The 23745-nt window shown below is 42.3% G+C and overlaps 1 protein-coding gene across 1 annotated transcript in view; it reads left to right on the top strand.

The window, feature by feature from the left end:
• The window catches only part of DGKK (diacylglycerol kinase kappa), a 115752-nt gene that overhangs the window by 79108 nt on the left and 12899 nt on the right, over window positions 1-23745 (top strand). Inside the window, exons 9-22 of the mRNA XM_070604380.1 lie at window positions 6263-6446; window positions 7167-7275; window positions 8051-8190; window positions 9099-9180; window positions 10966-11057; window positions 11923-12022; window positions 12984-13203; window positions 15008-15112; window positions 15564-15660; window positions 17186-17293; window positions 20957-21053; window positions 21328-21435; window positions 22067-22180; window positions 22528-22662. Coding sequence (XP_070460481.1) covers window positions 6263-6446; window positions 7167-7275; window positions 8051-8190; window positions 9099-9180; window positions 10966-11057; window positions 11923-12022; window positions 12984-13203; window positions 15008-15112; window positions 15564-15660; window positions 17186-17293; window positions 20957-21053; window positions 21328-21435; window positions 22067-22180; window positions 22528-22662 — 1691 coding nt within the window. The remainder of the gene's footprint in view (window positions 1-6262; window positions 6447-7166; window positions 7276-8050; window positions 8191-9098; window positions 9181-10965; window positions 11058-11922; window positions 12023-12983; window positions 13204-15007; window positions 15113-15563; window positions 15661-17185; window positions 17294-20956; window positions 21054-21327; window positions 21436-22066; window positions 22181-22527; window positions 22663-23745) is intronic.

The raw sequence follows: 23745 nt of genomic DNA, 5'->3' as shown, positions 1-23745 counted from the left end.
GAAGATGGGGTTGGTAGAAGAGGAAAAGCAGCAAGCTAGTCAGTCGAGCAAACTCAGACTACTAATGAAAGTCAACCTAGTCTTAAATCTGAGACTTTTCTCACCCCCTCAGGGGGAAGATGTCTTTGAGTAAACTGAAGGATGCCTACCTCAGCATCTCACAAATCAACCCAAATAGGTGTTAAGGGTCTGCCACCTCTCCTTTGTAATTGGACAAGTTCTTGTGCTTCCTGTCCTTGTGGAATTTTGTTTTTTGTTTTCAGTTTACCTTCTCCTATCCTATATCACTTCTTATTCTTGTTATAGATTGTCAACTAATGGCACTGCTCCTTTCTTTTGCTTTCTACCAATGACATAACATTATTGCTCAGAAGCACCTGAGCTAAGCCATTCTTTTTGTGTAGTGTCTCATCGAATGTGCCATGAGTTAGCTTTTAGCCTTTCCTCCTAATCATCTGCAATCTTGATCCAATTGAATCTCACTTTTGCGAGCCCTTCCTTTCTATCGTGCATTACTTGCCCTGTGATTTCTTAGGAAAGTTTTCTAAGACCTTCCTATCTTCTTGACTCTTTCTGGCTTCTTGGCCTAGGCAAATATGCTGTTTAATGGATAGTTTCCCTGTTGGGATGTCCCACCTCATCTTGGAGATGATAAGGTCCTTAAAGATGATCTGGTCCAAGCCCTCTGGCCAAGCTAGGAAATCCCTTCTCCAGCATCCAGAGTGGAGTCATCCAGCTGATGACTTTCCAAGGAAGCACTTGCCATTGTTGAATAGCACTCATCCATTAACTCATTCATTTATTAAGTCCACAGAATCTAATTTCTGAGAATGCCTTCTAATTACCCCTTTTTCCTGCCCAGTCTGCTTGGTAAATTCCTTCTCTCATCCTATAGGGTGAGAACAAAATGAAACATTATCTCTTATTTGAAGGCTTCTGTAATTGCCCCTCCCCACTTCCCCAGACAAATTACTTACTTACTTTGCTATAAACCTAGAACACATATCTCAGAGCACCTAACACACCATATTATAGCTCATCACATGTCTGTCTCCTATTCCAGACTGTGAACTCTCTGTACCCCTAGCACTTAACTCAGACCTGGGTACATGGTATATGCATAGTCAAGATTTGTTATATGAATTCATTAATACATTTACTGAATACTGCCTATATGTAAGGCTCAGTGATGAGCAATCTAGAGAATAAGAGATGACTAAGACAACATCCCTGATTCATATGAAAGCAAAATAGTGTATTGCAGTGGTTGACAAATGTAAGAATGCATCAGAATCATCTGGAAGACTTGTTAAAACACAGATTTTTAGGCCCTACCCCCTAGAACTTTTGATTCAACAGAATCAGTGCCCTGGTTAGGGCACAAGAATTTGCGTTTCTAACAAATCCCCAGATGATGATGCTGATGCTGTGTGACTTTGGACAAGTTACTTAACCTCTCTGTGCCTCATCTATCATTTGTTTTCTGCCAATAGGAATAATAGTTGTACCAGGTGCGTTATGAGGGTTAAATGAGTTAATATCTGTAAAAGAGGATTTTAAAATACAGGAGAGGGAACAGTAAGCCAACCTTATGCAGCATTTCTGTGGTATGAACTGAACAAATTCGAGGGGGACTGTTGACTCCCTAGTTTTGGGCACTGTGGCTATATTAATGCAGCTCAAAGAAGCATGAGCTTTTTTTGAAAGGCTCTTTCAGGCTGTTGACTCATCTGGAGCTTAAAGTCAACTAAATCCCCTAAGCCCCTTTCACACTTGATGCTGCCAAGCCAAGTTCCTATTGTCCTGTTCGGCTGCAATTTATGTCCTTGAGCCTAAAGGCCAAGCTTCACATTTATCCTCTTTTCATCTTGTTGACTTTGGCCCATCTGCCCACTGAGGTCCTTTTTCAATCTCGATTCTGTCATCCGGTAGCTCTCCTTCCAGCTTTAGGTGCTTCAAAGTTGACAAGCTAGCCTTCTATGTTTCCATTTGAATTGATTAAAATAATTGCATGGTACAGGACACTCCCGTACAGGTAACACCAGCCTATTGAAAACAACCTTGTGGGCACGATTACTTATCTGGTTATAAATCTGCCTAATATTGCTACATTCCAGCCCACAATGCCACCCATTTTTGTCACCTTGTTGATAAGATTCTCTTGACAAACTTGGCCCTACTCAAATTCAGATGTTCTCTGATTCTGGGGGAAATGCTAGATGGGGCTGCCCTTGTATTCTCCTGGGAATGGCTTCTGCCAGCACTGCTTCCCCTAGTCTTCTCATCTGTGACAAAATTAGGTTTGACACTGAAGTTCAAGTTGCCTTAATGACAGAATTTTCTTTTTATCCAGCAGCTTTCTCCCCACCCTGGTTTATTTTATTTATCATTGCAACATGATGCTATTATACATGTGAATAAATGAACACCCAAAGAAGTTGGATGTTTGTTCTAGGTCAGTGAATACACCTAAAGGACAACGAGCTGTGGCACACAGCTGCATTTTGTTGTAGAACTACACTGCAGAAAGCAGCCCACGCTCCAAGCTTCCAAATAGATCTAGAAATTATTTCAGCTACATCCTCATGGCTCCTTAACTTACAGATAGCATTAGCATAATTTTCCCTATTTATTAATTCAATTCCTGACTAGTTAACATATTCACATGGTTCAAATTTAAAAAAAAAATAGAAACACACATAGGCCCACAGTATTTATTTAAAAAAGCTTTCTGCTATCTTTTCTCTGATCTTCTTAATCTCCTACAGCCCCACCCTATCCCCACTCACAAACAGTTGACTACTGCCGTTTATCGAATACCTTCTAGTATTTCTTCATCTGTATACTAGGATATATAAATATATATTCTTATCCCTCCTCTTTTTAACACTGTACACATTGTCCTGCACTTTGCTTTTTTTTCCCGCCTTCTCAGCATATTTTGGATATCTTTTTGTGTCAACAATAGAGTGCTTCCTCACTCTTTTTTACAGCTAAAAAATATCCCATTATATAGATATACCATAATTCATTTAACCAGTCGCCTATTGTTGGATAATTTGGTAGTTTTCAGTCTTTTGCTTTTACAAACAGTGCTGCAATGAACAACCTCATACGTATGATTTTACATATACATCTATAGGAGAAATTCCCAGCAGTGTAATTACTGGGTCAAAATGCATATGCCTTCATAATTTTCATAGATACTGTCAAATTGCCCACTATAGGGCTTCTGTCACTTTGCACTTCCATCCTCAGTGTATGAGAGTGCATATTTCCCCATGGCCTCCTCAATCAAATGTGTTATCTATTTTTTTCTGTTTTTGCCAATCTTCTAGACAAGAAAAAATGGTACCATGGTCTAGTTTTAATTAGTATCTTTCTTATTTCGACTAAGTTTGCTCACCTTTAAGAGCCAATTTACATTTCCTTTTCTCATCAGCGTAACACCTAGTTTATTTTTATCTAACACTGGGAAACAAGTTAGTTTTTTGAATAGCCCATTTTGCAGATACCCAAAGCAGTGAAGATGTTTGCTCTAGGTTAGTGAATAAACCTGGAGGGCAGCCAGGAAAGGAAACTGGAGCCCAGATAGCTCACAGTAGTTGGTCTCACTGCTACTGCTCCCTCACCTTTAGAAAGGGACTAACCCAAAGGGCCTTTGACACTGTTAAAAAAACATTAAGGGCATGGACAGGTCTATTCCAGGACCTCTGGCAGGGGGAGTCCTTGCTTCCAAGCAAACCTCACAGGTCCACCAGATGTTGGCAGAAAGCCGTTTCCATGAATCTTTTAATTGGGCTACATACTCAAAGTCGCATGCTCACCTACAGGGTGTCAACAGGAGGTTGCTGAGTAAGGAAGTGAAGCAGAGCAGAATCGAGTTCTGAAACAAAGGAGGCATAAGACGAGGGCCAGGCCATGAGTTGGGGCCCGCATTGTCGGTTGGGAGGGGAGCAAGCACGTAAAAAGATACCACCTTTTGACTATTTTCTTCATATATCTTATGGCCTGACCCCTACCTAATGTTTCAATTCCATACTGAACAGTCTCACCCTAATTTATTTTTTCTTAAAGATTGGCACCTGAGCTAATGAGCTGATGACTGTTGCCAATCATTTTTTTTTTGCTTTGTCTCCCCAAATCCCCCAAGTACATAGTTGTATATTTTAGTTGCGGATCCTTCTAGTTGTGGCATTGGGGACGCCGCCTCAACATGGCCTGATGAGCGGTGACATGTCCGCGCCCATGTTCCAAACCGTCGAAACCCTGGGCCCCTGAAGCAGAACGCACGAACTTAACCACTCAGCCATGGGGCCGGCCCCCTCACCCTAATTTTTGAACTGCTTCCTCTAACATCTTCTCATTTATCTCGTCCCTGCCATCTCTCTGACTCCATCTTCTGCCACTCTCCCTCACTCCACAACAGACATATTATTCTCTTCACTGGTCCTCAGACACCCCGGACAGCCTCCCTTCTTTGGGTCCCAGCACTTATTCTTCCTCCTGCCCCAAAAAACTCTTCCCCAAGATATCTGTACAGTTCACTTCCTCACTTCATTCAAATCTCACCTCAAACGTCACCTCCCCAGAGAAGCTGTCCCTGACCACCCTAAAATAACATCCCCTTCAGTCTCTGTCCCCTTTCCCTGCTTTATTTTTCTTCATATCATATTATTGTATTTATTTATTTATTATAGTCTTCCTGCCTCCATTAGAATATAAATTCCACAAGAGCAGAGATTGTTTCTATCTTGTCCACCACTGTGTTCTCAGAACATAACAAGGACAGGCACAGAGAATGCCCTCAATACGTATTTGTTGAATGAATTAATTAATGTGTCTTAACTACCATTGTGTTAACATATTACCTTTTGTAAAAAAAAAAATGTTGAAAAGGGTACTACTTTTGGTTAATGTGTTCAGGGAGAGTAACTACTTCCAAGCAATGCTACGGAAGGGACACAGCAGGCTCCCATTGTAGCTCTGAGTCCTGGCAAGCCCTGAAGATTTGGTGCATCACTGGCTAGCTGGCTTAGGATGCCTTCAAGCTTTAATGACCAATGAGTAGAAATTGGCCCATAGAGGAAGCCTGCTTTAGATTTTTCCAGGCAAAACAGCCATGAAATCTGCTCAAGTAAGCGGTCTTCCTTCAGGCTCCCTTTCACTCAGGCTACAACAAATGGGACATTTCAACCCACCTCCCTCCCTTGACCCACACCATTCAGGAGCAAACCACATACCTTTTGCCCTTTGCATTTATTTTTGCTGGGACATCCTGGCAAGCCACAAGCTCACAAGGTTTAGGGGCTCACAATTTGTCTAGCATCTCCTAGGGGGCCATTGCTCACTGCTTGTCTCCCTGCCAACAGACTTTAAGACTCAGCACAAGCTGACATGCTTTGGCAGTTTAGACTGCTTTAACTCCACTTCTCTATGGGGAACTTAAGTGTTGGGGATTATTAAAAGCCTCTCTCTTGTTCAGACAATTTCCCGATAGTCTTGTTTCCCCTGAAAGTTGGTGTGATAACTTGGATTGCTCTGCCAGAGCCTTAAAGGAGTTATTAAAGCTCCCTGCTTCACCCCACATTGATACGTTTAGTCATTAGCTCCTGGCTAAAGACCTGGTATCTTCTCATTGTGAGAACTGAGGTATCCCCGGCAGAGAGGACTAATTGGTGTGCTGATCCTCCTCCTGGGCTCTCAACCTTCCCCTTGCTCAATTTCCACTCAGCATTTTATTCATCCTTGGTTGTGGCACCAATTTCCTTATTCCTTGTGTTCCAACGTACTCTTGTGTATGAGTCTGTCTCCCCAGCTTGAGGGCAGCAGCTATACCCTTAGCAGTAGTAGTTGCTCAGCAGTAGTAGCAGCAGGTAGTAGTTGCTAAGCAAATGTTGGTTGCCTGGCAATAGCTGGGCAAAGGCCAGCTGATTTTTAAAAATAAAAGCTCCTTTGGGTTTTGTCCTGACTTCCCCTCTGTTCCTCAGTCTCAGGAGTCTGGCACACAAGGAAACTCTGGGAGGTGTTGGATATGTCTATTACCTTGATTGTGATGATGGTATCATGGGTGTTTGCAAATGTCTAAACTCATTAAATTGCACATATTAAATATGTACAGTTCATTGTATAGCATTTATACCTCAATAAAACTGGTTAAAAAAATCTTTGCAAAATTTGATGATAAGTCATGTCTTGTTTCCATCTCAATGGCCCTTTTCTTTTTTTCCTTCTTTTTCTGTTTGTCATGTGCATGTATCAGGCCAATTAGTAGTATCTTCAGACTTCTGGAGTCTCGATTGGTCATCAGCCTGTTCATGTCCCCTTCTCATCTTCATCAACTCCAAAAGTGGCGATCATCAAGGGATCGTCTTCCTCCGAAAATTCAAGCAATACCTTAACCCATCTCAAGTGTTTGACCTGTCGAAGGGTGGACCTGAAGCGGGGTAAGCATGGGGTAAAGGATATAGTTGGGTATATAGAAGGGACTTCTCCCTCTATACTTTCTAGACAAAGATAGGCTTCCTGGAATTAGTTCTAGTACCTGGGCAGGAAAGATCTATTTTCTTAAGTCAGGACACAAACAGACAACTCCAGAGCATTTTGGGTTGGCTTGTTGAAGGACTTTTAGCCCTCTCCCAGGTATCCTTTCAAGCCCAGATTTGCTCTACTTTTTCAGGTTGGAAGAGGTAAAATTATGTCTCCTGACCTCAGAGGAGGAGGCAAATGAATAATTCTGTCCACCTTTCTTGTCACTTACCCTTTCTTTTTTCTGGGGCCAAGCAGATATAGCTCTACTACAGGCCTGTTTTATTTGGGAACCATCTGGATGTTCAGCCCTGGTTTCTGTGAGCCCACTGGCCACCATGCAAGGCATTCTTCCCAGGCCTCAACAAGTAGATTTGGCTAGGTTACTAGTAGACTGCACAGCAAGGTTGAGCACAGAAGAGTGTGGGTTGAGGCAGGTTCTCATCTCCAGGATTGCCTGTGGGAACATTGCTTGTGATGTTAGGTACACAGAGAGATAGGGGCTAAAGGAAAGAAAGTAGGTATAGCCTGTTAGCAGGGTACAGAAGCAGCAGTCCTTGGGTCCTGGAACATTGTAGGAAAGAGTTGTAAAACCCAGGAGTTCATTAAATGACTCCCTTTCCCCCTCTTCCTTCCAGGCTGTGCATGTTCAAGAACTTTGCTCGCTTTCGCATTGTGGTTTGTGGTGGAGATGGCAGCGTGAGCTGGGTCTTATCTCTGATTGATGCCTTCGGATTACATGAAAGGGTGAGTCCCTAGCTGACTCAGTTTAGCCGTTGCTAGGGAGACTGGTGATGTGTAGCTACTCATCCCAAGAAGTCCCTGGTCTTCACTATCCTTGTCTGTAAAATACATGTTTCCCACTGGTTTCATAGTCAACCTGACTGGTAGATTCCCAATCTAACTCTGCTCACCTAGACCATTTTCTGGTTGTCTATCTGTGGAAAGGAGAAATGAGGGAGTTAGCAGAAAAAATGACCAGCGTTCTATTCCCCAAGCCCTAAAGTGAAGATTTGAAGGGGATAGAAGCAAGCAAAGAAGAAGTAGCCTCAGGCAGCTTTCAGCCCTCAATTTCCTATCCCTCCCGAGGCCATTGCTTTTCTTCCCTGAATCTCAAGAGTAGCAGAAACTTTCCTCTACTTCTCTTGCCTCTACCTAGGTAGCCCCCAGCTCTTCTGATTCCAGTAGTTTTGTCTCCTGAGGCACCTCACCTCCTTGGCCAAGCCTAGATAGAAATTTGTGGCTATATTTCTCTTTTATAAGCATGGCTATAAATATTGGCGTACTCCAGCAACTTTTCTCTTTAGTGAGTAGGTTCTGTATTGCCAGGAATGGGGCCCAACACCTTAGGGAAAATTTCACTCAACTTCAAACATCTTCCTATTACACTTCCTAAGATCAGAAGTCCCTTATTGCCCCTGGCTTTGAGACCACAATCTTTCCCAAAGAGCACCATCTGGGTTCTTTTATGGATGGATCTTGGTAGGACTGTCTGGAATGAGTGCCTGGTTTGTTCTTGCAGTGTCAGCTGGCAGTCATCCCTCTTGGAACCGGCAATGATCTGGCCCGTGTCCTAGGCTGGGGCGCATTCTGGAACAAAAACAAGTCGCCTCTGAACATCCTCAGCAGAGTGGAGCAGGCTAGTGTGAGGATTCTGGACAGGTGAGTGGCTAAAAGATCAGGCCGTTGTGCCTCTCCCAGTCCCACATCCATTACTCCCAGTTTCATCTCCTCAATCAGGAATGTTCTAACCTCCCTCACAGAGCCTCATTGCCTTTATGGCTTCAGTGCAGGGCGGTTTAGGGGCCCTTGTCTATTAGGAATCCAGGGTCTACCATGTATCCTTCAAACATCACTGAAGCCCCTCTTCAAACTTAAAAGATCCTAGAGCAGGTGCCTCATGAGTAAGTTTCAAGGGTCCTGTGAACCTCCTTCAAATTGCATAGCTAATAGTCTATGTAAGCATATTTTTTTCCTGAGAAAGTTTCTATCTTTCTATTCTATTCTAGAATAGTATAGAAACTGTTCTATAGCTTTATCAGGTTCTCAAGGAAACTCAAAAATATGAAGGTTCATAAACAATTAGCCTAGATTATCTCTGCTCTAGAGAAGAGAAAGTATTGCCATCCTGTCTTCTGAGAAGAAAGACTTTCTATTCTGGGACATAGTATTTGATTTATGGAAGCCCATAAGGATATCCTTGGAAGGTTTTTCAAGTTACCAAGCTGGGCCCTACCACAACGATTCCTATTCAGTAGGTCTTGGGTGCGGCCCTGGTCTGTGTATTTTACAAAAGCACTTCAGGTGATCTTGAGAGTTACCTCTGGTTGAGAAGCACTGCTCTCTGAGAACCCTGTGGTGGGATTGTTTCCATCACACTGGCCTGGAGAAGTCGTGAAGCAGAGACACCTCTTGTAGTATACCTTGAGATCAGGTGGCCTGAGATAGCTTAGGCATCCCCTGCAACGCATCTTTCTCCACAGCATAAACATTTGAGCTCTTTTTTGACATTTGAAGCCAGCCTATGATGAAACAGAGCCCTAAATATCTGTCTTCTAACTTTATTTCAGATGGAGTGTGATGATCCGTGAGACTCCCAGACAAACCCCATTGCTAAGAGGACAAGTTGAAATGGATGTACCCCGATTTGAGGTAACTACCACCCAGCTGTAATTCAGGCCAACATCTTTATTACACAGTGAAATAATAGCCAAACCCAGAGAGCAGCTTTTGTATTGTCCATGGGCTTGATGAGACTGAGATAACTGAGGACTTGGGACATGTCAGTCAGCAGCTATTTACCAAGCAGTGTGTTAAGTACTGGGGATATAATTCATTCAGCCATTTACTTATTCATTCACTCAAAAGATTTATGGAAAATATTTATAGATTAACTACCATGTGACTGTCGTAGGAGCGGTTCTTATATGCTAGTTGGTAAAGAAGAATGACATAGTCCCTGCCGTCATGGAGCTCATAGTCTAGTTGCACTGGTAGAAAAATAGTTTTAACAAAGTAGTATGAGCGTTAGTATATAAGGAAGTAGAGGGGGGTGGGAACACCTGGCAGATGTGCCTGACTCAGTGTGGGGGAAATCAGGGAAAGCTTCTCAGAAGACGCCCCATTTTAGAAGAGATTTAAGGATCAGAGGGAGTTAACAAGGATAATAAGAAAGAGGAGGCCTGTTCCAGACAGATGAAGCAGTGTGTGTTGTTCCAAAGGCAGGAGAGAACATGGAATAGTCGCAGAACTGAAATACATTCATAATGGCTGAGGCAAAGTGGCCAAGGAGGGGGTCTGCAGGGAGAGTGACTAAAGATGAGGCTACAGAAGTAATCAGGGCCAAGCCAGGAAGGACCTGGTAAACCGTGGTAGGAAGTTTGAACATTTATCCTAAGAGCAATGAGAATTGTAGAAGGTTTATTTTCTTATTTTATTATGAAAATTTTCAAACATACAGGAAATTTTACATGGTAGATTCTACCATTAATATTTCAGTCTATTTTTTAAAATCACGTATCTATCCATCTCTCTGTTCTGCCACCTAATAGGAAGGTTTTAAGCAGAGGAGTTCCATGGTATGTGGAGAAACAATTGAAGGAATAAAGACTAGAGGCAAGGAGAAAAGATAGGAGATGTTGTAATTGTCTAGACAAAAGATGATGGTGATTTGGACTGGTGAAGTGCTAACAGGGATAAGGAGAAGTGGACATATTTGGTACACGTTGAAGAGAGAATCATCAGGACTTGGTAGACGTTTGAATGTAGGAGGTGATGGAGAGGGAGGAGTAGAAGTCCTAGTTAAGAGTACAGACTCAAGAGCCAGACAACCTGGAATTGAGTCCAGGCTCTGCCACTTATCAGCTCCCCCTTTTCTGTGCCTCAGTTTTCTGTTCTGTGAAATGGGGATAATAACAATTCTTATCTCATAGGGTTGTTATAAGGACTACATGATATATATATATATATATATATATATATATATATATATGTATTTTTAGCTTAGAATAGAGCCTGGCACATAGTAAGTACTATATAAGTGGATGCTATTATTATTATTACTAATATTATTATATAAGAGGTGACACTCTGGCATTGGAAAGATGTGGGTTTGAATCCCAGATCTATTATTTACTAGCCATGTAATATGAGATTGTTCATTCATTTGAAACATAGAACAAACAGTACCTCCTTCATATGTTTTCGAGTAATAATTTAAAAGAGAGGAAACAATAGACAGCTCTTATTTTTAGAATGACCACAGATCTAAGATTATCTATGGGGATCTTCAACAAGAATTCTTTGATTGTGATTATTTCCTGAGAGACAGTTGAGTTCTCATAAAGAGTTAGTAGCAAATAATGAAGGGGTGAGAATGGGCGGCACACTATGTTACGGTGCTAAGATGCCAGAGCTGAACACTCTTTTTCCCCTTAGGCTGCTGCCATCCAGCACTTAGAATCTGCAACCATTGAGTTGGACAAAATCCTGAAGGCCAAGTACCCCACAGAGATGATTATTGCAACCAGGTCAGTCTTCCTTTGGCTCTCAAACTTCGAGGTGTGTTTTTACCCCTCACGTGCTGCTCCTCAGTCAGAGATGGGCTTCATTTTGATAGCTTGAGGTGTTGAGGCCAAGGAAAGTATATGTTTACTTTCCCAAATTGTATTTCTCCCAACTCAAACCTCCTGAATGAAAGTTTAGGAAAAGAAGATGAGATTGGGGTGAGGGCTCCAAAAAAACAAAATTGCAAGCCAGAGATTTGGAAGAAGGGTTACAGAAGGGAGACACAACATTCCACACCGTTCAACAGCATAGCATAGCTCCCTACAGGAGGGACACCTTGGTTTCCATCTGATACCGGGAAAGCTCTCTGTAGTGCCTACTACAGTTGCTTTCTCATAGCCTGAGCAACATATTCTCCCCTTCTCAATATGTGGGTTTATTTATCCCTTCTGGGACTCTCCTGCCAAGTCTACCACACTCTCCTTTGAGAAACTCTCCCCACAGGGACAGTCCTCCCAATGTCATTATGTTTGTACTAACTTAGCTGGGCCATTGAACCATAGCTGATTTGACCCAGGGTAAAATCCTGACCCAAGCTGGATCAATTGAATTCTCTTTTCTGGAAATTCAGAATTAGGACTAAGAAGTTGTAGTTAAACTCCCTTGAGTACATGCATATTTCACCATATGTACATGAAAAAGCAGAAGAAAACAAAGAGAGGGGAGAAGGAGTGGGAGGAGAGGGAGAAGGAAAGGGAGAGAGGAGAGATCAGGAAAGAGACAGAGAGAATGAGGCAGAGAAATATGGAGACTGATGACGTTATAAGAGAGAAGGCTCTGGACCTCAACAGTCCATGTCATGCTGTGCCATCTGTCTTATCTTTCCAGATTCCTGTGCTCAGCAGTGGAAGATTTTGTGGTTGATATTGTAAAGGCCTGGAGTCAGATAAAACAGAACAATACAGCAATAGAGTCTGTGATTTTGAAAGTAAGTTTCCATTCCTTTTTGTCTTGCGCTCTTTGTGGAGCCAGGGCCCTCTTTTTAATAAAAGCAAATGTGTCTCTCACTGGGCATTGTGAAAGAAAGGCAAGGAGGAGAAGCTGGTAAGCCTCCCTGATGGGGAAAGTCCAACCTCATCGAATTTCCATCTTTCACCAAATGAGAGTGGCACCATGCATGCATATACACGTACCATGTACCTAAGCATCTGCCTACACCTAGACACAAGGGTACACCAAGGATATACACACATGATTGTGTACCAGAACATGCTTGGAAATATGTACAAACAAACGTATGCTAGAAATACACTCATATTCGCCTCTATAACAAGAGCAACAACAGCTGACACTTGCATAGCACTTACTCTGTGCCGGGAATTTTCCAAGTACTTCTAATATATTAATTTATTTAATCCTCACAACTGCCCTTGAATATAGAAGTACAAAAACATTAATTAACTTGCCTCAGGACACAAACTATTAAGTGATGGAGCTGGGAATCAAGCCATAATCATGCAGTATATCCCCAAACATACACACATACAAAAATAGACACGAGGCACCCATGCAGAGGCACATCCTCATCCATAGGAGCATGCCCATGAAAATGCCAATCCAGAAATGTTTCTTTCCTCAAGTTTTCCATGTTGCATATCATTTTACAAGCCAGTCTGACAAGAAAGACTCGGCAATATACATTGATGCCTGCAGCTGCCCAGAAACAAATGTCTATTTGATCCTCTAACACCTTTTGATTATCTCATCACATCTGCCCAAGTACTTCTTTCCCCAGACTTTCATCTCCCACAATGTAGTTTTCTATGCTCAGTGTTCCTGGCCAACCACTACCCCTCTCCCCCTTTCCCCATACCACCCAGGCTCCTCATTCTGTCCTCTCAGGCACTGGCCCCTCATAACAATGCCCTGTTTCCCTCCTCCCTGTATAGAGTGACTTAATGTATGATAAACTCAGTGTCCTGATTGATGTCCTGGCTGATGAGGCAGCAGTTGAGAAGAGTGCTACAGGAAGTGCAGACAGTGGCAAGGCAGATGGAGAGCCCTTCGTCCCTCAAATAGACCACATAGCCAAGTGCAAGCTGGAGCTGGCCACAAAGGCCCAGAATCTCCAGAAATCCTTGAAGCTCATCATATTCCAAGTTGAACAAGGTAAGAGTCCCAGGGTTGTGGTGATCAAGGCAAGGGAAAGAGAAGGTTCCAGTGGATGGTTTACTGGTCTCCCTTACTCTGGGTTTGCTATTTAACTTCACTACCAAAACTTGACAAGATCCTGCATTCATATGGCATCCAAAATCAGTCCTCAGATTCCGCTGATTTGAAAAGCCTCAGTCCTGATAAACCTCCCCTTTGACTCTTCCTACATCCCAGGCGCTCAATTCTTGCTACTCATTTAGTTTTGGAACTAACACTCATCCTAAACAATTATAGCTGCTAAGTGGCCTGGCTCAAAGATTTGTCAGCTTCCACCACCAGCCATGGAATTTTTTCTACCTGCTCCTGTTTCCTTCCAACCACCAAGCCTGTGACTATTTTAGAAAGAAAATCATGTTCGTCTCTGCATGTCTTGCACAGTATTAATCAGGAACAAGGGCCCAGAGATTGGTCCTGGCAGCTTCAGAATTGATTGCCATTTCCCACAACTCATGACAATCTGCAAGCTTCTAATTCAGTATGAAAACTCTTTCAACTGGGGCCGGCTCCGTGGCCGAGTGGTTAAGTTCGCGCACTCCGCTATGGCAGCCCGGGGTTTGGGTCCTGGGCGCGGACATGGCACCGCTTGTCAGGCCACGTTGAGACGGCGTCCCACATCCCACAACTAGAAGGACATGCAACTAAGATATACAACTGTGTACGGGGGGGGTTTGGGGAGATAAAGCAGAAAAAAAAAAGATTGGCAACAGTTGTTAGTCCAGGTGCCAATCCTTAAAAAAAAAAGAAAGGAAGATTGGCAACAGTTGTTAGCCCAGGTGCCAATCTTTAAAAAAAAAAAAAAAATTTTTCAACTCCTCCAACTTCTTAATTTAACATTTTGGTCCCCACTTCTTCCCCACAGTGCTTCTTTGAAAAACAGATCAGAAGATGGTATAAGACCAAGTATGTTTGGCATGAGCTATTGGAATTGAGAAGAAGTCCATACGGCATGACTTTTAGCCATGGTACCTTCTCCTGCCTTGGTACCTTTAGGTATAACCTCAGCCAAATTTCCAAGAAAGAAAGGAAACTTCCCTTCTGCACTGTGGAAGAATTAAACAGTCAATTTGCCTCAATTTCTGTAGTTAGTTTCCAAATAGTGGGGATCATATTAATCTGATGTAGCCATAACCTTGTTATAACCAACCCTCAGCCTGCTCCATCAACACATAAGTCAAATTTGGAAGTGCAGCTTGTGTCATGGTTACAGAGAAAGGCATCCTTGGTAGGATAGAGATTGAACCTATGAGCTTTGGCACATGCTGAGAACCTGAGTTATACAACATATGAGAGCTGGTGAAAGGAAGGAGACTTCTCAAATATTCTGGGTATGGCTGAGACATTTGAGTGAAAGAATGGCATGGTCCTAGAGGCTCAAGTTTGGAACAAAAGTCATGTGAGTAAATGAATTAACAAAGAGATGAGAATGGAGGTAGAAGAGCAGAGGATTTCCCACCCTGCTCCCCCTACCCTGGCCCTGAGTTTCAACCCATAAGCACATTTACTGGGTGAAAGAAAAAGAGTAACCAGTAAAACAGAGAAAGCTCAGACACAGATATGAAGAGACATGGGGGCAAAACTGTAAAAAAGCTGAGACTACAAACAGCATCATGGAGGAGAAGTGATGGTCAAATTGTCTCCATTGTCTACCCACACACTGAACGGCATTAACTAAACAAAAGAGATGCTCAAGAAATGCTCAATAAATGTGACCAATCCTCCTTCCTTTCCTTCCTTCCTTCCTACCTCTTTTTCTCTATAGTTCTAGATGAGCAAAGTCGACAGACAATATCGGTTAAGAACTTTACTTCAACTTTATTCCTGGAAAGTGACTCAGAAGATACTAACCAGACGAGCCCAAAACATGGTAAGGATCTTTCTCTTCTTCTCTTATTTTAGCCTTCATCACTGTCTTCTAGTTCCCAGAGAATAAAGGTGTGTTTTCATGCATTTTCCTTTAGCCATAATCCTACTCTGTGGTAGATATCCCTTCCTCTTTCCCAGAGACCTCGTGATCCCATGCCAATGTCCAGGAGTAATGACCCCATTAGGTCCTTTGGAAAGGCTGGCCTGATGAAATCCAAGATTTGAAGCTGTTTTCACTGCCAGCAAGTAAGCAGCCCAGCCTTACTATTCTCTCACTGGAAGTTCCTGTCATCCAAGATGATCCCTCTTTGGAATGAGAACACTGAATATTATCTAGGAGAAAGTCATTGAGCTTGACCCTGCTTCCATAGAGAAAATAGGGTGAAATACAAGTGGGGGAGAAGGGCTTTCTTGTCTGTATCTGACATCAAGGTGATTTCTTTTGTGTCTAGGTTCTCGTTGTGGCACTATGACTTCTATATCTTCTCTTAAAAGGGAGGACCTAGATAACCTCAATTTGGAGCACTTACATTTTACACCTGAAACTATGTAAGTATTTAGCGCTATCACCTTTGTATGGCTTCTTCTTTTCTTTGGTTAAGAGAATAGTCTAAGGATACCCAGAGCCAAATCCTGACTCTACTTACTAGTTGTGTGACCTTACACAAATAATTCAATCAATGTGAGCCTCAGTTTCCTCACGTATAAAATGGAGATAATTGTAGAACTTGGCACATAGGTTTGTTGTATTTATTGAGTTTATATATGCAAAGTACTTGCACTGAGCAGTTCTGGGCACCCATAGTAAAATGCTATATGTGTTAACAGTTATTGTTGTTGTCATTATTATTATAAGCACTTAATAAATGTTGGCTGTTGTTATTTCAAAGGACCTGTTTTTCCACGGTTGCCTTTAACAGTAAATGATTGCAGGTGCTAAAAAATAAATGGGCATTTAAACGACTAGGTAGTAAATTTAAAGAAGTCTGGCTCATTAGCCCTACCTCTTTAGAATATTTCCAGCAGCCAAGTTCCACCACTTTAACTCATTTTGAGTTCCATTAAAAAGATCAGTTTGGACATCAGTTAGAGAAAACCCAATTTCTGGACTGTGGTCAAGGGAGGCAAATCTCATGTGAGAGATGTAGGATCAGTTTAGTAATGAATGAAAAAAATTACCTGTGATTGAGTAGCTAAACTGTACCCATTTTCAGTTTCTCAAAAGAAGGGCACAACTAGAAATTAAGTTTTCTGCAGTTTTTCATTCATTCTTATCTCCAACCCCCACTCCCCTCCACTTCGTCATTGGCTTAAGATCATGTCTGAGGTCTCATGAACCTACCTAAGGAGTTTTGATCAATGGTGTGCTGGCAAAAATTTAACAGCCAGCTGTCTGGTGGGGGTAAAGCTCTGATTTATTCCTGGTGTAAACCTTTCCACCACGGCCTATTTCAAGCTGCTGATATAATGCCATTGAATGCAGACTTTGGAAGTGACAGACATAATCAGCTTACATGAACTCGTGTGAACTGGCTCCAGCACACCACTGGTTTTGATGTTGACACCCAAGATGCATGCAAAAGAATAAAAAAAATTGCTTGGCACTTTTTTTTCTTGTATATATATGTCTACCTTCTTTTTATCAATCTTTTCCCTTAGTGCTACAAAGGAGTTCAGACATCTCTGAAAACAGTAGTGAAGACTTTACTCTCATCATATGTTTTATCTGAGATACTTAAAAGTTCTTTTAGAGTCAATGACTCTGTTTTCTATATGTGGAGAAAATATTGGCCACTCATATCTGAGGGCCTCCAAAGATAACTTCTTTATTATGAGTCCCAATCCCACTGAATCTTCACAACTGACTGGGTGCCCTCTCTTACAGCTAACAAGCTAGTTGTTAACACAATAGAATATCTACATGTGCTTCTCAAGAATATAAAGGCTTTGCCCAACGCAGAAGAGGCATCTCTCAGTGGTTTTCGATCTTGCAGATGAAGTCTGCAGCCCAATGTTAACAGCACTTCTTTCCTGCACCAATGTCTGTCCTCTTCTTCTCTTTGGCTAATTTCAGACGCTTCAAAGAAAGGTGTGTCATGAACAATTATTTTGGAATTGGACTGGATGCTAAAATTTCTCTGGAATTCAACACCAGAAGAGATGAACACCCAGGACAATACAAGTAAGGAAAAGAAACTTCCCTCCCTACATACAAACACACAATCACAATACACATATGTATTCCTACATCCCCTAACTCTCAGACAAGCAACAGAAAGAAAGAGGTCCTTTAGAAGTAAAATACATCCATCCCAATGTTAGCCTATGGGGATGGCTTGCCCCAAATATTGACTTGGTCTGTGATGACTCTGCACTGGCATCCTGAACTTGGAGCTGCCTTCATAGCGAGAACTGTGGATTGCTGTATAAACACAGTTAATTGTTACTCTTATGGAAAACAGATTACATTGACTCGATTCAGCAAATTACCTATCTTTGTTCTGCCTGTGAAAGCTTGACCAGGTCCTAGTAGTGGTTTCAGGTCTGTTTTTGCTTGGCAAGGCTGCAAAATATCAAAGATCGTCCTACTGGTTCTCGGTGTTCCTAACCTGGTTCCCCTGAACCCATTGATTTTATCCCATCCAGTGTTGGCCTGCTTGGCCCCTTCTGGTACTTTTGTATTACAGACATACCCTGAGGCAACCTCAGAGTTCTTGTGGTAAATTGAAACTACAAGTAAAAGGAAGCATGACCCCACGCCCTTCCCCCCCCACCACTACCCCTGGCCTACCACCTACCACCAGAACCTCTTTCTCAAAGCAGACCTAGGCTGAGGAACAAGTACTTTACCAAATATGTGGTTTTCAAATATTGTTTCCCAGTTGCTTGTCTTTTTTTGTTGTTGCTTGTCTTTTCATTTTCCTAATGATATCTTTTGAAATACAAAAGTTTTGAATTTTGTTGAGTTCCAATTGATCATTTTTTTTTCTTTTATGAATCATGCTTTTGATGCCATATCTAAGAAATCTTTGCGTAACCCAAGGTCTTAAAAATTTGCTCCTAAGTTTTCTTCTAAAATTTTTGTTGTTTTTGCTCTTAGATTTAAGTTTATGATCTGCTTTGAGTTAATTTTTGTGTATTGTATGAGATAAGGGGCTAAGTTCTTCTTTTCGCATGTGGATATCCAATTGCCACAGCACCATTTTTTTTTATTGCGGTCGTAATAGCTTATAACATAGTGAGATTTCAGTTGTACATTATTGTTTGTCATACACCATATAAGTATGCCCCTTCACCCCTTGTGCCCACCCTCCACCCCCCTTCCCCCTGTAACCACTAATTTATTCTCTTTGTCCGTAAGTTTGTTTATATTCCACATATGAGTGAAATCATATGGTGTTTGTCTTTCTCTGTCTGGCTTATTTTGCTTAACCTGATGCCCTCAAGGTTCATCCATGTGGTTGCAAATGGGATGATTTTGTCTTTTTATGGCTGAGTAGTATTCCATTGTATATGTATACCACATCTTTATCCAATCATCCATCGATGGGCACTTGGGCTGCTTCCACATCTTGGCTATTGTGAATAATGCTGCAATGAACATAGGGGTGCATAAGTCTCTTTGAATTATTGATTTCCAGTTCTTTGGGTAAACACCCAGTTGTGAGACAGTTGGGTCATATGGTAGTTCTATTTTTAATTTTTTGAGAAATCTCCATACTGTTTTCCACAGTGGCTGCACCAGTTTGCATTCCCACCAGCAGTGGATGAAGGTTCCCTTTTCTCCACAACTTCTCCAACATTTGTTGTTTTTTGTCTTGGTGATTATAGCCATTCTAATGGGTGTAAGATTGTATCTAAGTGTAGTTTTGATTTGCATTTCCCTGATGATTAGTGATGTTGAGCATCTTTTCATGTGACTATTGGTCACCTGTCTGTCTTCTTTGGAAAAATGTCTGTTCCTATCTTCTGCCCACTTTTTGATTGAGTTGTTTGTTTTTTTGTAGTTCATTTGTGTGAGCTCTTTATATATAATGGAGATTAACCCCTTATCGGATATATGATTTGCAAATATTTTCTTCCAGTTGGTGGGTTGTTTTCTCATTTTGATCTTGGTTTCCTTTGCCTTCCAGAAGCTCTTTAGTCTGATGAAGTCCCACTTATTTATTTTTTCTTTTGTTTCCCTTGTCTGAGTAGACATGGCATTAGAAAAGATCCTTTTAAGTCTGGTATTAAAGAGTGTACTGCCTATATTCTCTTCCAGAAGTTTTATGGTTTCAGGTCTTACCTTCAAGTCTTTGGTCCATTTTGAGTCTATGTGCGTGCATGGGGAAAGATAATGGTCTACTTTCATTCTTTTGCATGTGTCTGTCCAGTTTTCCCAGCACCATTTATTAAAGAGGCTTCCCCTACTCCAGTGTATGTTCTTGGCTCCTTTGTCAAAGGTTAGCTGTCCATCACAGCACCATTTTTTAAGCTATCCTTTCCCCCAATGAATTGTGTTGGAACCTTGTCAAAAATCAATTACCATAAATGTAAAGATCTTTTTCTAGACTTTCACTTCTGTCCCATTGATCTATGTATCTATCTTATGCAAGTTCCACATTGTCTTGATAACTGTAGCATTACAGTAGGTTTTGAAATTGGGAGATGAAAGTCTTCCGACTTTCTTCTTTTTCAGAATTGTTTTGGTTGTTCTACATATTTTGCATTTCCATATAACTAAACTATTTCTATAGATGAGGAAACTAAAGTGCCCAGAAAACTCATGGTTTCAAACAGGGTCCAAATAATTTTGTGCTAGCCTTTTTACACTTCAAAACTCATGCCCTGTGGCGACTCATTTCTATGGCTGTACTTTAAAAGCTCATAGTAAACTCTATTCAGCCTGTGATTGTAAGCCCCCTGCCTGTTTTTATCAGAGATCCTACAGTCAGCAGGACCTTGTCCTTCTCACTTCCACCTCAAGTCTCCTGATATCCTTGCCTGTCTCATATTCTCTCCAGTGGCTCCTCCTCTACAATCTACCAGGGAAGCTTACCTCTGTTCTATAGCACTGAATTAAGTGTTTGATATAGAGGTCTTGGAAAATCCCTCCACTTTGGCAGAAAAGTTATGCTTCAAAGAAATTGCAGTCTTGGGGCCGGCCCCGTCACCGAGTGGTTAAGTTCACGTGCTCCACTTCAGTGGCCCAGGGTTTCACCAGTTCGGATCCTGGGCATTGATATGACACCGCTCATCAGGCCGCACTTACACAGTGTCCCACATAGCACAACAAGAAGGACCTACAACTAAAATATACAACTATGTACTGGGGGGCTTTGGGGAGAAGAAGAAGAAGAAAACAAAAAAAGATTGGCAACAGATGTTTGCTCAGGTGCCAATCTTTAAAAAAAATAAGAAAGAAATTGCAGTCTGAGAGTCTTATGTTTCAAATGAAATTGATTCCAAGCATCTGAAATCTTGTGCTCCTGGAGTAGCACTTGCCAAGGTAGCTGGCGTGTACCAGTCAGTTGTGCTCACAGCTTTTTATAAGCATTGCTTTCTGAATATAGCCTCTCTCTTCCAAGTCTGAACCAATATAAGCAGTAAGGAAAAGTGGCAAAGCGATGGGACACTGAAGCTTCTAGGGGGCCCAGGAACCCATTTCAGCAGATGTTTGCATGGGGATACCAATTGCACTGGCTTAGCATCCTCTCTTGTGTCCAGTTACCATTCAACATAACTCCTCTCTATAAGAAGGCACTTGAGTAATAAGATGGTGTTCCTCTTGCTTTCCCTCATCCATTTATCTTTATATTATTCACCCTCTGACTACCTTTTTTTTACCTTTATTTCCCTGTAGTAGCCGCATCAAGAACAAGATGTGGTATGGCCTTCTGGGAAGCAAGGAACTTTTCCATCGCTCTTACAGGAAACTGGAAGAACGAGTGCGCCTGGAGGTTAGTGGAAAAGAGGGTAATCTTTCCTGAGCATGGAGAGATGAAGTCTCATGACTTTGGGAATCAACTTTCCCCTACATCCTTGGTTCTTCTCGAGCTTTAACTCTGATCCTCATTGAAAGCACATAGGAGGAAGGCATGAAGATAGATTTCTATTTTATGGATAAGAAAATGATAGCATGAAGAGAAGCCAGAGCCCTTCCCCCATCTCTGCAAATGTCCCTTCACACTGGTATCTGAAGAGCCAGCCAATGAGAACTACTCTTTTTTTCAGTGTGATGGAGAAGCCATCTCCTTGCCAAACCTGCAAGGCATTGTAGTGCTCAACATTACCAGCTACGCTGGAGGTGTCAACTTTTGGGGAAGCAGCACAGCAACCACAGTGAGTATGGAACAGGGGACAGGGAAAGAGAAAGGCTTGACCCCTCTAAGGTCTCTCAGAAAGGAGAGCTGGACTGGCTGGAGTAGGAAGTGGACAATGGGAGAAGAGGAGGTGGACTGGGAACCTTTATTAGCAGCAGCTATATGAACAGGTTTTTTAAGGCAATTACCATCCCAGATCATAAGAATCAACCAAAGACCTGAGGGATCAGATCAATTCTTAGGTATTGCCTGGACTTGGAAGTTTACACTCCTCAGGCCTGACAGATCCTTGAAAGGTTACCCAGGCCAGGCTTTTTTCTCCAAGGAGGTCTGTCAATAAAATCTCCTGGAAAATTGGCCATGGCCCCTTTTCTCTGAGCTCACCCAAGAAGGCCATGAGGCCAGTGGGACTGGCCTTGGGGATTTATGATGCTGGATTGGTCAGGGAGGGAACCAGCTAAGAGTTGTGATCTCAGTGCCCTTTTCCCAGATTGTCTTCCTGGCCTCATCTTTCCGCTTTTAATATGTAGTTTCTCCACTCTTCATGAGCTAAAAAATTCTCACCAGGAGCCTCCAAAGCATACTCGCTTGTGATGGACAAGGTGTGGCTTCTCAAGGGTGGGATATATGACACAGTTCTTTCTCCTCAGGAATATGAGGCTCCCGCAATAGATGATGGGAAGCTGGAGGTAGTGGCAATCTTTGGTTCCGTACAGATGGCAATGTCCCGTATCATCAACCTGCATCATCATCGCATTGCCCAGGTAGGCAAGGGCTGGGTGGGCACGAGAAAGAGGCTGAGCACTGTGGCTACAATCCAGGATGTGGGGTAGTCTCAGGAAGTAACTGGGCATAAGAGTGGCAGGGCAGAGGGGGGAGGCTATCTGGTGGGCAGCAAGGTGCTGGCTGAGGTTGGAGTAAGAAGCGGTAGGTACCAAAGGAGCAAAAAGCCCATAGGAAACAGGTGTTTACTCTCTGGGATAATCTCATTCACAGTCTGCCAGTCCTGCTTCAGATATACATTAAGGCCATGACTGAGAGATTATCAGATTGGTCTAGAGTAGCTGCCTCATTTTTCTCCCCCATTCTGCCTCCTCCTCTTCTCTGGCAGTGCCGTGAGGTGATGATAACCATTGATGGTGAAGAAGGTATCCCAGTGCAGGTGGATGGGGAGGCCTGGGTTCAGAGGCCAGGCCTTATCAAGATTAGATACAAGAATGTTGCCCAGATGCTGACAAGAGATCGGGTAAGAAGGGGAAGTCTCATCTTGGGCTCCTACATTGTCTCATCTACTGCTGTCACTTGAGTACTGAATACTTCCAGTCAAGCAGAATTCCTCAGAGGGAGGTGTGCATGCTACTTATATCAGAGTCACCTTGAATGCTTGTTAGAAATGCACATTCCTGGGTCCCACATCAGGCTCACTGAATCAGATTGGGGATGGGTAGTTCCTGGGAACTTGCATTTGTAAACAAGCTCCCTGAGACATTCTGATATATACTGACATTTGCAAACCATTGTCCAAGAGAGTGAGACAAAGAGCTCTCTCCTGTGGTTTTGAACAGAGTTGTCCTCCTCCCGCCACTGCACAGTGAGCTAAAGGCCTCAGGTGGTTATGGGTAAATCTGCTCCTTCAACAAGAGATTCTTCATTGAATATGGTCTTTAGGTTCCTCTAAGGTTCCTAAAATGCTGCATTCACAAATCTCATCCACTTCAGCTAAACCATTTAAAGCTAGAAAGGAGACATTATTGATCAAATGCTCAGTCTTGGAGACTTTCTTCCACTCTGACCTGTGGACAGTCCATAGAAACAGCAACAGAGAGGGGAGAGGGAGTCTAGTTTATAAACTGCCTACTTTATGCTGGGCACTTTACATATATTCTCTCAAGTAGGTCCTCCCAACAATCCTATGAGGTAGATACACTTATTCCCACTTTACAGGTGAGGAAAAGGAGGACCAGAGAGGTTAAATAATTTGCTCAAGGTCACATAACTAGTAAATGACAGAAGCATGATTCAAAATAAAACTAGATATGTCTGGCTCTAAAATCCATCACAACATATTGCCTAAATTTGGCAAAGAAAGGAGTATGAAAGGTGTCCATTCTCTTACTGATCATGATGCCCTCATATAGGAGCTTCTGGGAGGCAGACATCTGTCTGATTCAAGCACATTGTCCCAAGACTCAGCACAGTAACAACAACTAAAACTAAAACTAAAAGTGCCTAGTATGAAAGGGACATTGAATAAAATGATGGATAGATGTATAGGTGTGTAGATGGATGTATGGGGGGATGGATGGGGCCATCTTTCCCCTTTACTCAC

The sequence above is a fragment of the Equus przewalskii genome, chromosome X (assembly GCF_037783145.1).
Source record: "Equus przewalskii isolate Varuska chromosome X, EquPr2, whole genome shotgun sequence".
NCBI lineage: Eukaryota > Metazoa > Chordata > Mammalia > Perissodactyla > Equidae > Equus > Equus przewalskii.
This window is presented reverse-complemented; position numbering and strand designations above follow the sequence as displayed.